Raw genomic sequence first — 14,544 nt, 5'->3', positions numbered from 1 at the left:
GTGTTGTGAGGGTGACATGGTACTAGAAGGTGGAAAGTGGAACACGAGGCTGAAATGAAAATGAGAATAAATATGAAAAAATATATGGGGAGAGATAAAGGTAAAATTAGAAAGCAAATGGAGATCTGGTGTGAAAAAAGGCGAAAAAGGGTTGGTTAGGGCTGGGCTATGTTGATCCTGTGGCGAACTTGTGTAGGTAGATAATGATGTGCATAAAGGTTAGGTGGTTGTGTTGCCGCCAAAACACGTTAAAGGGTGGAGAAATTCGGGAAAATTTCGAAAAAACTACGTGAGGATGTATTAAAAGGAGTGGTTTGGTGGTGGCAGATTATGGAAATGAAGCTAACAATTGTTTGATGAAGAAATAATGACGTTAAAACCTGTGGGAAGCGGCTAAAAATGATCGGTGATGTGAGAAAAACGGAAATGGAAATAAAGCAAAAGTTATTAAAACTGCCGAAAGGGTTGTTTAATAGCTGAAAGGAACTGTTTGTGGACTGGAAACGGTGGATTTTATAGCAGCAAAGCGGAAAAAAAAATTTTTTTGGTTATGGTTTGGAAGTGATTTACGTATTATTACGTATTATTGAGTGTATATCGATGGGATAAAATTGTATACTGGATTACGGTAAAAAAGGAGAAGGTGAATAGAAAGTGAAACTGCTGGCAAAAACAGAAGGAGGAAATAAGACGACAGAAAAGACTTCGAAATGTAACAGTGACAATAACAATAACGATAACAATAACAAACGTGATTGTTGGCTTCAAATTAATGATATGAATATAATAGAGGGAAACATTCCACGTGGGAAAAATATATCTAAAAAGAAAGATGATGAAACTTACCAAACAAAAGCGCTGGCAGGTCGATAGACACACAAACAAACACAAACATACACACAAAATTCTAGCTTTCGCAACCAATGGTTGCTTCGTCAGGAAAGAGGGAAGGAGAAGGAAAGACAAAAGGATATGGGTTTTAAGGGAGAGGGTAAGGAGTCATTCCAATCCCGGGAGCGGAAAGACTTACCTTAGGGGGAAAAAAGGACAGGTATACACTCGCACACACACACATATCCATCCACACATACACAGACACAAGCAGACATTTGTAAAGGCAAAGGCCTTTACAAATGTCTGCTTGTGTCTGTGTATGTGTGGATGGATATGTGTGTGTGCGAGTGTATACCTGTCCTTTTTTCCCCCTAAGGTAAGTCTTTCCGCTCCCGGGATTGGAATGACTCCTTACCCTCTCCCTTAAAACCCATATCCTTTTGTCTTTCCTTCTCCTTCCCTCTTTCCTGACGAGGCAACCATTGGTTGCGAAAGCTAGAATTTTGTGTGTATGTTTGTGTTTGTTTGTGTGTCTATCGACCTGCCAGCGCTTTTGTTTGGTAAGTTTCATCATCTTTCTTTTTTTATATATATATATATATATATGACACTGAGCAACAATTATCACATAGTCCACTATGATTGTTGTATGTGCCATTTCAGTGTCTTCCAGAGCAAGGCTACTGTTACTGATTTTCTGTAGTATACAACATACTGTGGGGTTTCCGGTTGGTAGAAGTCCAATGATACTAAATCTAAATAATGTGAGGGTGGGAAATTACTTGCACTCGTTTGTTCTATCTAGAGTATTCAGTAAGATGTCGTGGAGATACACTTATATGTACTAATGGTATTGTATTAGATCACCATCTTTTAGATTCATAAGGATACTCTGCGAGTTGCTGTACATTTTATGGCATAGGGTACTTAACTATTTGTAGGTGTTAGGAGGGAGGGGGGATACTGTCTGTATATCTGCATACAGATTCTAATTCTATGCTGTTATAATGCTTATGCAGGATATACAATTGAGGCAGATGGACTTAAATACTGATTCTCTAAACCTACCCCACATCATTTTTTACAAAGAGGCCTTTCTTCTAAAAAATTGACATTTCAGATTATCAAGATTATCTATAACATTTTATATGAGCATAACCACCTATTCAGAAATGTAGCAGCATGCTTTTGAATCTTATCTCATACCTTGACATGCTGAAGATCCTATCCATTTGAGCAGTGCTGCAGAGTAGGTGATACAAGAGTCTTGTATACAGTTTTCTACACTTATCCAAAATTTTATCAATGAAGTTGACATGTGGCTTTCTTACAACTGATTTTTCAAATTTGTCCCACTCTGTATTGTTTCACGACATGAAGTGGTGACCATTCCAAATCCATTCAGGTCCTGTCATCATCCAGAGATTCCACCAGAGTTGGTGGCTGGGACTGTTATGACTTACTGAATGATATAAAGTGTAATGACAAGTACACTGTGAAGGTGAAGGTGTCACTGGAACACTGACTGCTGGTAGTCATTGCTTCAATTGGTTACAATGTTGTGTCCACTGACTTTCTTCAGATGCTAATAAAATACATTTGCTGACAACATTGTTTCAAAATTGCATCTCTAATCCATCCATGAGGATACTCAAACTTGTGTTTCCAGGGGTGGGTACCTGGGCGGAAAAGTGGTCATTGCTGTGGGGCTGCTTTTGCCAGTGGTGAGGAAAGTACATCCACTAGTGACAGCTGGGAGTGCCTGTGTAATATTATGGTAAGGCTGAGTTGAGTAGTAAGTTGCCAGAAAATTGTATGAGGGTGACTTCTTGAAATGTAATCTCCATTGCTTTCTTCGTCTCTGTCTTGAAGTGTCTCAAATTCTAAATTAATTGCAGAATGAAATGGATCATTTGTCAGGTGGTAAATGCTGTTTCTATAACGAAAATTTCAATTTCAGGTGAAACATTGGGCCATTCTCAGTTACTGTAGTACAATTGAGTGCTCATGATTGAAAAGCTCTTTTTCTACGGTGTGTGATGATGGCTGCTCCGGCTATAGTAAATGACAGACTGTAAGTTAGAAATAGTGTTAGCAACCAGGCGCATCATGGTTCCCAAAAACCGCCCACAAAATCTACAAAAACTCATTCCCAAAGGTGCTCTTTGATTGTTGCTAACAAGAAAATCCTACAAAGGCTCTGCAGTGAGTTGCACACCAAAATGATGGTGTTAAGTCCCATCTTAGTCACCTCAGCCCTCTAATTTGATGTTGCAGAAATCATGCACTGACAGTTACAGAAAGCCTGAATGTTACTAGTGTCAACATCATCTTCAGTCCAAAGAGTGATTTTATGCTGCTGTCCACAGTCCCATCTTAGTCACCTCAGCCCTCTAATTTGATGTTGCAGAAATCATGCACTGACGGTTACAGAAAGCCTGAATGTTACTAGTGTCAACATCATCTTCAGTCCAAAGAGTGATTTTATGCTGCTGTCCACAGTACTCTAAACTGTGCAAGCCTCTTTATCTGTGAATAACTATGCAACCTACACTATTTGACCCTGCATGCTGTGATTGTCCTGTGGTCTCCTTGTACAGATTTTGTTGTTAGTCAATTTCCGAAACTGATGATTCCTTCATTTCTCAGGATGTGTTGTATTAAATAATCCCCTTCGTCTAGTCAAGTTTTGTCTCCTCATTAGTTATTCGATCTGTCTATATAATCTGTTGAGCATTCCTCTGTAGCACCACATTTCATAAGCTTCCATTCTCTTGTCTGAGAGCTGTTTGTCAACCACAAGCCCTTTCTGTACAAACCTACTACACTTCTAGCAGATACCTTCACAAAAGATATCTAACACTTAAATTTAAATTAAGTGTTAAGAAATTCCAATTTACATAAATATTTTCATGTTATAGTCGGTCTGAATTTTATATACTGTCTACTTTGTTCATCGTCAGTTATTTTGCTGGCCTACTAGCAAAACTCATCTACTATTTTTGATGCCTCATTTCCTAATCTGATGATTCCTTAAGCATCACCTGATGCAGTTCGACTAGATTCCATTACCTTTGTTTTACTTTTGTTGTTGTTCACCATATGACATCTTTTCAAGACAATATCCATCCACTCAACTGCTCTTCCAAGTTGTTTACTGTCTGTGACAGAATTACAATGTTACCAGCAAACCTTTAAGCTTTTCGTTCTTCTCCCTGAAATTTCTCTCTCTGAATTTCTCCTTGAGTTCCGTTACTGTTTACTCAATAATATTGGGAATGGGCTACAACCCTGTCTCACTCCCTTCCTTTTGTGTCCCTTAACACTTATAGCTGCAGTCTGGCTTCTATACAAATTGTAAGTAACCTTTCAGTATCTTTATTTTATCTCCGCTAGCTTCAAAATTTCAAACAGTGCTTTACAGTTAATGTTGTCAGAAACTTTCTCTAAATGTGCAAATGTTGCAACCATAGATGTGCCTTTCTTCAACCAGTCTTCCTAAAATAAGTTGTAGGGTCAGTATTGCCTCACATGTTCTTACATTTCTCCGCAACCCGTACCAGTCTTCCCTGAGCTCAATCTCTACCAGTGTTTCCATTTGTCTGTAAATAATCTGTGTCAGAATTTTGCAAGCATGATTTATTAAATTGATGGTCACTAGTATTAACATGTGTCTACACGTACTATCTTTGGAATTGGAACTGTTATAGTCTTATTGAAGTATGGGGATATTTGTCTGCCTGGTTAGCCATGCAGTCTAAAATATTTCTTTCCATGTGGGAAGGCGTTCCAGTCCCCGGCACGAATCCGCCTGGCAGATTAGTGTCTAGGTCCGGTGTGCCGGCCAATCTGTGGATGGGTTTTAAGGCATTTTTCCATCTGCCTTGGCGAATGTGGGCTGCACAAACACTGTCTCCACATATGCGTACACCATAACCATGCAAACATTTGGGGACACGTCTGGTGTGAAACATTCCCAGGGGTCCACTTGGGGCCAAACCACACAATAACCATGGGTTCGGTGTAGGGTGGCGGTGGGGTGAGTGGACTGGTGTAGCCTGTTGTGGTTGTGAACCACTGAGGGCTACGGCGGGGATGAAGCCTCTCCGTTGTTTCTAGGTCCCCAATACAATGGGGATATTTTACCCATCTTGTATATCTAGCTTGCCAAGTGGAATAATTTTGTCATGGCTGGCTGTACCAAGGATGTTGCCAATTCTGAGGGAATGTCATCTATTTCAGTTATCTGTCAAATTCTTCTCATAGTAGCATATCTCTCAATTCATCTTTATCTACTTCCTCTTCCTTTTGTATAATATTGCTTTCAAGTTCAGTTACTTTGTATAGTCCTTCCGTTTATTCCTTCCAGCTTTCTGCTTTCCCTCCATGTGTCAGCTTTCACATGTTTGCTTAGTACTGGTTTGAGCTGTTAATATTCATAGAGGTACTTTCTATTTCTCCAGAGGTCTCTAATTTTCCTATAGGCACCACATGTCTTTCCCCTAGTTATGCATGCTCTTACATTGTTGCATTTCTCCTGTAGCTGTTTGTGCTTGGTCATTTTGTGCTTCCTATCGGTCTCATTTTTGAGACATCTGTATTACCTTTTGACCACTTCTTTTGCTGCATTTTTATATTTTGCCCTTCTGTCAATTAGATTCAAATATCTCATGGGTTAGCCAAGGACCCCCCCCCCCCCCCTGCCACGAACTTGATCCTCTGCTGCCCTCACTATGTCTTCTCTTAAGGCTACTCATTCATCTTCTAATGTTTTCCTTAGCTACATTTCAGTGAACTATTGAAACTCTGGACAACCTTTAGTTCTTTCAACTCGTGCAGGTCCCATATATTTAATTTCTGACATTTCTGCAGTTTCTCCAGTTTTAATCTGCATTTCATATCCAATAAATTACAGTCACAGTCCACACATGGCCCTGTAAATGCCTTACAGCGTAAAATATGGTTTTGAAATCTCTATCTTACCATTATGTAATCTATTTGAAACCTCACTGTCTCTCCAGGTCTCTTCTACATGTACAACCGTCTTTCATGATTTATAAACCAAGTGTTAGTGATGACTAAATTATGCTCAGTGCAAAATTCTGCCAGGTGGCTTCCTCTTTCATTCCTTCTCTCAGTCCATATTCTCCTACAATTTTTGCTTCTCTTCCTTTTCCTATTATCGAATTCCAGTTGCCCATTACAATTACATTTTCGCCTCTTTTAATTATTTGAATATATTTCATTGTACATTGTTTCAATCTCGTGATCTTTTGTGACGTTAATGTATAAACTAGTACAGTTGTGGTGAGTGTTGGATTTGTTTTTACTACAATATTCATAGAAGCTTAGCCATCACCTTATTTTCTTATTCATTATTAGACCTACTTACTAGAGAAAATAAATTATTACAGCAAATTTATACTGTGGACTGCTCACATTGCGCACCCTTTAAACCAGCTCCATCAAAAAGGCATGCCATTCATGTGGTGTGATGAATGCCAGAAAACTTTCTCACAACTTAAAAAAAAAAACTACTTCCTGACAGATTGAAACTGTGATAGAGCACATGCCCACAAAAGGTAAAGGTCCCGAGTTCGATTCTCTGTCTGGCACACAGCTTTAATCTGTCAGGGAGTTTCACCCAGTAAGCATTTCATTCTAGCGCCTCGTGCATGACAGTACAAAAAGGAATGAACCTGTTTCATAAACATCCAGTTGGCATTTATTAGATAGAAGAGAAGGTCTTAAAATCATTCATGAAGTCAGGAAATTTGATGTGTGTATCTTTGTCATCAGTGTGAAGTAAAATTTTGGTAGAAACTGCTGTTTTTGGCTCCTAGTGTAGCACCTGCAACATTGTTCCTGATTAATTACAAGTATGAAATAATTACTAGGCCATGACATGACATACAGATATAGATGCTCTATTTCATCTACCTGTGGTAACAGATGAGGAATTTGTCTTACATGAGGCCTCCTGTTTCATGTTCGTTGACAATGTGTGTCATGCCCTGGACAAATTATCCGTTACTGCCCTCAAAGTAGCTACTGCAGGAGTCACCAGAACATCTACCAAAAGAGACAAATGTACCACTCGAGACAATCTTTTTCTGGCATCAACATGTGTATGCCACAGCTGATGTCTTACTCGTGTGAATGGGAGAAGAAAGCTATTGAGATGTGATTCAATTCTCCCTCCACTCTCTTATCCTCCTCTTGCGCTGCATGTTATACTGAAGGATCCTTTCTCTCCTGCATTTTCTGGTGTGATGTACGTTATATTGCAAGATTAATTGTATGCTCTTTCCTATTGTCAGATTATCTTGATTCCCTTTCAGAGATTTTAATTTGTCCTCAATATTGCCCTATATTTAGATGAAATGAAGGCGCAAGCTTGATTCTACGTTTGCTGACCAGGAATTGAGTTGTTGATGTAACACACTGTCCAGGCTTGCCATGCACTGGAAATGAATCAGCCCTCATGTAACATTTCTCTCCATGGCCAAATCTAAGCACCTGTGGGAGAAGATGCCAGTTCCATTCCGAATAGCTGTATGGTTATTAGTAAATTTTCCATATGTAACACGGGTATGAAACACATCACTGACAGCTACAATCTATGCTCTGGCCATGATTTTTTTAAATTTTCTTTCAGTATAATAGTGTAGAAGAAGTCACTGCTGCATTGAATCCTGAGATGGAGTGGTTTCTCAGGATACGGAAATCAGAAAGTCAGGAAACTGGACTATCAACACTTATGGTAGCACTTGCTGCATACCTATCCACCTTCGTCAACAGATGCAACCCACCTGAAATTCTGCATGGTTCAGATCCCATCTGTGTTTGGCACTGTGAACCTACATCACCTGCACACAAGTGCCATTATCATGCTGACTCCCATGTCTGGTCTGGGCTTGCACCTTTGACTGGAACCCATGATGGATGCAGTATGTCATCACCATCCACAGGGGATGCCAGCTTTTTGTATTCGTGACTGGATGGGACGAGCTGATTCATCATAAATATCAGATTCAGCTATGGTGACCAGCACAGAAGGTGCCCATACCCAGGACATTCAGGCACCTGGGCATATTAGTTACCAGAACTTCCCCCCCCCCCCCCCCCCCCCAATCATGCCAGCTGATGTTTACCTGCTCCATAGCTCTACAGTCTGCAATCTGCAGTGGCAGCTGAAGGCCTTCACAGATGATGGTGCCAATGGAGGTAGAACCTCGTCACCGACCATGACATACCCTGTACCCATCACATAGTACAGCTGGTTGCATCACAAATACAATCTAATTAAAATTACTTGATAGTTGACAGTTATGCATTGGAGCTAGTTTCTTCCAATCAGAGCACTCAGTGTCATGCCCAAACCGTTCGCTGGTGCTAGACTGCCACAGCAATTAGTTCACTTCCAATTCATTGTCAAGGTTTCTTTATTGATGTGTTTGGATCCCGAATCCTGGGTTTTGCCCTTTTATTTTGTGTTTCATCACACGTGATTAACCCCCCCCCCCCCTCCCCCCACCACACACACACACACACACACACACACACACACACACACACACACGATGCTAATGAAATACATACATTTTATATACACAGTACTAACGAAACACTATTGAATCATACTGTTGTTACAATCGCAGAGATTGGCCTACATTAGAGAAGCTCTGCTTGACTTTGTGTGAAACTGAATGTTTTAAGGCTGCAATTAATCATTGTGATTGGGACACTAAAGACTTTGATTATTATTTTTATTCAGTTAATAGATTTAAATTTAATTTATTTTGTTTCTAATAATTAGCCACATCATCTTATTGACTTATTCATTAGCTCTTGGTTTTCTTCCCATCATTTTTTTTTTTTCTTTTGAAATCTGCTTGTGTCACCCATAATCTGCAATAAAGTGCCAACCAGGACTGCTCGTTAGTTGGTAGTGTGGCAGCTTATGTAGCCAGTATGATGATAGTTTTAGGTAAACAATGACAACAAAAAATTACAGTTTGCTTTTGGCACTGAAACTGAAGTCTTGACTTTACTCGTGGAGGTTAGCTTTAATCACCGTGAACAAATCAATTGTGATTTTAGTTCTGCTGCAAATTGTTGATCACTGTTTTCTCGTATATTAATACAGAGCATATCATAAGATTGTCGTTAGGTTAGGACACGAGTTTGAAAACAGGGCTACAAAATGCTTCATCTGTCACTGTTCAGTCATTGCTCACTTAAAATCAATTGTCAAGATACATATCCCACTTTCGTTCATCATACCTTGTGGTGGCCGCCTCCCCAATTGTTCCACGTTACACATTAACAGCATTTGTGAAGTGGCCCATCGTGTTTGTGCCGCTTATAACCGAGCGGTAGCAGGCAGCAGTTGTGACAACACTGTAGCAGCAAGTGACAGGTGCCAACTATCAAGTAATTTTAACCAGACTACAGTTACTGCTGGATCTGACAGCAACTAGAAGGAGACAGAGGGTGAGGATGTCAGGTCACGTATGGCCCTGCGTGATGATTAAATATAGAGGTGGGGCTTCGATGATGATGTGACCCCAACATTAACTTGGATGACCAGAAGCAGATATTGTCAGAGTAAGAGCCGACATCTTTTGACCCTCTCTGCACAGGCACATTAGGTGAGTTAGTCAAGTACTGAGTCAGACTTCCAATAAATATTCACATGTGACTCACTAACACTCACTACTCCTGTAACACAACAGTATAGTAGACATGTAATGACCTAGCACTTTCTTTGTGGACTTTCAAATTAGTATTATGAATTTTGGCTTCATTTTATTTTCAGTCTTAGGTTTCTGTGCACTTTGTGAATCTGTACATTAGTTTAACAACCGCCCATATGGGTAAAGAGTTTTGTAGTAGCCTTTTTCAATGAAGAAGTACTTCTGCAACTTTTGCATTTTTGCTGGTACCAACAGTGGCCATGTGCTACGCTGGTTCAATGCACTACATGTTGACCAATGTCTAGCTATACTATTGTGCCCAATAGTATAAACACCACTCCTCGCACAAGCCAATGACATGACATGCATAGGCTTCATGCTTCATGAGGACATGAATACATTATGTGCACTAGAAGCCTTTTTGTACATAAGAAAACACCTCTTATAGACAACCCTTTCTATTTTTTAACAATCAAAAAGATACTTGGTGAAGCATTTAATTTTCAGTTACAGTTGAGAGCCCTTTTTGGAGCTAAAACCCTCTTAATTGTATTGGTATTAATACATCTAAACAGTGTACCCATTCTGTTGGTAGGGTTTTTGTTTGAGGAATTGGATACCATGGTGTTACCAAGAGAGAGACTAGCAAGATGAAAGTTGGTTGATACAGACAGAGCCCAATTAACTGGACAAGCCCAGTGTAACTGGAATACTGCTGCAAATACCCTAGCCTCACAGCATCCTTTTCCAATGGCCCATAACATTCCTTGAGGTTGATATATTTATTTTTACCATCTTCATGATCCAGACAGTTAAGCCTAGATCCCTGTTCCCTGTTACACGTTGTACCACACGGTGATTACTGAAACATGCGCAGACCTTACAAAGAGCACTCATCAGCCCCTGGTTCAGGAACCTTGTATTCACCAAACCAATACCCAGCCAAAACTGGTAGGATTCCCTGAGTTGTTCTCTGTCATCGTGGATGCAGCTAGCATTACCCCCTTTTTGACATACATAATGTTCTTAAATTTACATTTCAGAGATAAGAAAATACTAAAATAGTTGACAGAAAAAACAGTTAAGTGCAAAAAATTGTCATTATCATTTTTTTTTTAAACTGTGCAACTATCTGGAACCTGCATTTTAATTGCCTTCCCTAAATTTGGTCAAGTCTCAGATGGGAGCAGACTTTGTAGCAAAACACTTCTATTGACTACAAGAACATTTATTTCTCACTGAAACTAACTGAAGTACAATGAACTTCTTGAGTCTTACAGCTGTACTTTGGTGAGGGATTGTCTAATGGAGCCTTTTAACTTTATTCCTGTAACTTTATTTAAATGTCGATATGTTTCATACTATTTGTTGACAAACTCAGTCGTGTTGTTCTGCATTTTCTTAATTCCACAGACTATGGAATAACCCATAAAAGAAATGACGTACAGATTTAAATTCTTTTCTTTCATGGATAGTGAAACAGATTTCTGAGATTCATAACAAGAGTATTTAGAGATTATGTCACTAGTGTTCTGCATAATTTCTATCAATGTGAGCCATAAGTAAGGAGAAATGGAGTTAGCTGGCAAATTCGGTAACAAATGTAAATGATCAGTGTTAAGAGTCTTTCTCTGTATGATTCAGCCCTCAAAATGCAGATCAGACCTACTAGATGGGGAATTAGAACTAGCCATGCCTCGAAAGAACAGTCACAGTGACATATTCGCATTTATAAAATAAAGACTACTAAAACATATGTCCTTGATAACTATAGTAAGTGCAGTACTCCTCTGTAATCGTTATAACTGACAAGAAGTGAAAACTTATATTAGTAAATTAAATGAATATTTTTACACTTTTGTTATTTTTCCCTTACACCATAAATACACAGGGGTGAATCAAATATAAAGCGGACTTTTTTTTAAATGTTTTTGTTTAAGCTTCAAAAAAATTCCTGCATAAGACTTATTTTTCTATACAGTCTCCTAAAGGGAAACACATTTTTCCCAGAGGATAAGCAGTTTCTTGATCCCATTTTTGTAAGATGAATGTGGCTGTAACAGCAGCCAGTTGTGCATGAACTCTTTGACAGTGCCATCATCATCAAATCTGTGTTCTCCAACTGCTTCCTATAGTGATCCAAACAAATGAAAGTCACAGGGTGATAAGTCCGGACTATAGGAAGGATATTCTAGAGTGGTCCACAAAAGTTCCTGAATTCTTTGTTGAGTTCAGCTAGCTGTGTGGCATCGAGCATTGTTGGGGATCTTGATCACATCCCGCATTGAAAATGCACGACTTTTCTAATAATATGGATGTTTTGTTTGCGCCAAAAGTTGGCAATGCGGAGAGATAGTTTTCTTGCTTCAATGGGTGCAGATTTGTCCATTTTGTGCCATGAGGGGGACACGCGTACACAACACACACACACACACACACACACACACACACACACACACACACACACACACACACACACACGAATTATTTATTTTCTGGGATGTAGTGCTGTACCCATGTTCCATAGCAGGTCACAGTCCATTGCAAAAAATGTTCCCGTTCAGTTTGGTAGTGTGTTGGTAGCCATTTACACACCTCAGAATGATTAAATTTTTTTTCTGCAGTGAGGAGAAGACTGCCACATGGAGTGGCTGTGCAGTTTGAGGCGCCATGTCACGGATTGCGTGGCCCCTCCCTTTGGAGGTTCGAGTCCTCCCTTGGACATGGGTGTATGTGTTGTTTTTAGCATAAGTTAGTTTAAGTAGTGTGTAAGTCTAGGGACTGATGACCTCAGCAGTTTAGTCCCTTAGGAATTCACACACATTTGAACGTTTAGAAGATGACCCACCATGTGGACACTACATGAAATCTAGGGTTATCATTAATGATTGTTGGGGACTTCCGTAGCTTATGCCAACATCAGTACCAATTTCAGCAACTGTTATTTGGGGATCATCTTCAACAGACCAGCTAACAGTGTGAATATTCGTCTTAGTCATGCAGTCTGTGGGTAACATCCGTGTGCTGCATTCTCAACAATTTCTTGTCATCGTGAAAATTGTTTGTACCGTGCATACATGTGAGTCTTTCTCAGGGTGTTGTACCCGAACTGTGCCGCAAGTCTTTTCAGAATTTCAGGCATTTTTATGCCCTCTGTTGTGAGTAAATTGATTATAATGCAAAACTTGATTATAATACATTGTGCACCAGATGACATTACCTCTTGCTCTGAAATTGTGATTCTGATTAAAGAAATGGCATGATAGTATTTTAGCTACAGGTAAAAATCAGTGGAAATGAAAGCAACAATTAGTAGAGATCATGCCACTCTTCATTTTTAAAAAGGCATGTAAAACAAAAATTGTGTTTTATATTTGATTCACCCTCGTAGTTAGTAAGCAATCCAGTTACTTTGAGAAATAGCATATTGAATTGAAATAGCTGTGTACTTGTTTCTTTGTAGACAGTGATTGTCACACATATTTATACTACTAGTTACAATGGCTCTTACCATATACATTTTGGCAGAATGCCCCAGCCACAATCCAGGCCTACTCCACCACCACCAGATGTTCCAGCTGTGTCACCAACTCCTGGAAGGAAACCTTCTGAGAAGCCACAGTCACGCAGACTCAAAGGAAAGAAAGAAACCCCAAAGTAAGTTACAGTTTTGTACATGTTTAATGAGCACTGAAGTTATTTTTTTAGTAAGTACTGGCTACTGTATTTCCTACAGTATAATTTACGAAAACGGCTGCAGTGTTCTCCAACCAAAATACATAAAAAAGAGTCGTTATTACCTTGTCAAGTAAAGAGAACTGTGCCTGACTCCAGAAAGTGCAAGCTTCAATTAATGAAAATAATACTTGCTATAGTGTTGAACAAAAAGTGTCTAACTTCCTCAGTATATCAAAGTGAACATCAAGAACAACAGTAAAAAATGCATACCTAGCAAAGGACACAGATGTAAAACTTACAAGGAAGTCAGCCTTAGCATCTGACGATGGGCTCAGGCTTGAAACAATTAATGCTATAATAAAATCATTTCAAGAAAATTTGTGACTGGTTGCAGTATTTCTTACAGTAAAATAATATTTTACTCAGCTTGTTGCTGAAGAACTGCTATGTTGTTGACAACTTACTGCAGCCATGGCTAGCTATAATGGGGGCGGAGGGGGGGGGGGGGCAGACATGGACATGTGTCTATGTACGCTGAATGTTTGCTGTTAGAGCGAGCTATTAACATCTCTATGGAATGTTCAGTGCCATCCGGCAACACGGAACTAACCTCGAACTAGAAGACTGGTTCCCAGGAGCATGCCGCTTATAACACTGTCCTGCTGATCTCCATTGGTCAGCGGCCTAGAGGTTCTTCATTGGTCAGCTTATCGTATTATTGGCGATGTTCAAAACGCCACTTGCTCCACCCACAGGGATCTTCGTTTAGGTGCCAGCTCCAGCAGTATCAATTAGCTACAAACCTACAGCGTCAGACCAGTTGGTTGATAAATATCCAAAGTGATATGAAGAAGGTATCCCCTAGTGAAGGTGATGCCTACTAGCTGTGTAGATGGCACCACATAAATAGTAAAGCCAACCGCAAGTAATTGGAAAAGGCATGGACAAAAAAGACTCCAGTAGTATAGTTGCCCAGGACAGCACTGCATTACTAGAGTCATCACCTCACCATCTTAATTATCCACCCTTCAGATCTAGTATCAATAACAAACTGAGGAAAACCAACATCCCTATACAAGAGCATTGTATATTTTACTGTAACACAACACTTCAAACACAGTGTAAACAAAGTTTGACTGTATATACTCCTTGTCATTTTTAACAACTTGGAATCTGCTCTTCTAGTCTATGTAAACGTCAAATTTTCAGGTGACGCTGTGTTGTAAACGTAGTCATCATACATAGACATTAAAAACAAGATGAGGGAGAAAGGAAAATATTCATTAACAAGAAAGTTGGTTTAACACAGTTCATATACAAGGCATGGTCAGAA

General features: G+C 39.5%; 1 protein-coding gene across 3 annotated transcripts in view; it reads left to right on the top strand.

Annotated features, from left to right (window-relative positions):
* Positions 1 to 14,544, top strand: part of LOC124613877 (histone-lysine N-methyltransferase 2D) — a 187,212-nt gene that overhangs the window by 147,464 nt on the left and 25,204 nt on the right. For all 3 annotated transcript variants that reach the window (XM_047142607.1, XM_047142608.1, XM_047142609.1), the window contains one exon: positions 13,062 to 13,190. In XM_047142607.1, coding sequence (XP_046998563.1) covers positions 13,062 to 13,190 — 129 coding nt within the window. The remainder of the gene's footprint in view (positions 1 to 13,061; positions 13,191 to 14,544) is intronic.

This window comes from Schistocerca americana, chromosome 4, assembly GCF_021461395.2.
Source record: "Schistocerca americana isolate TAMUIC-IGC-003095 chromosome 4, iqSchAmer2.1, whole genome shotgun sequence".
NCBI lineage: Eukaryota > Metazoa > Arthropoda > Insecta > Orthoptera > Acrididae > Schistocerca > Schistocerca americana.
This window is presented reverse-complemented; position numbering and strand designations above follow the sequence as displayed.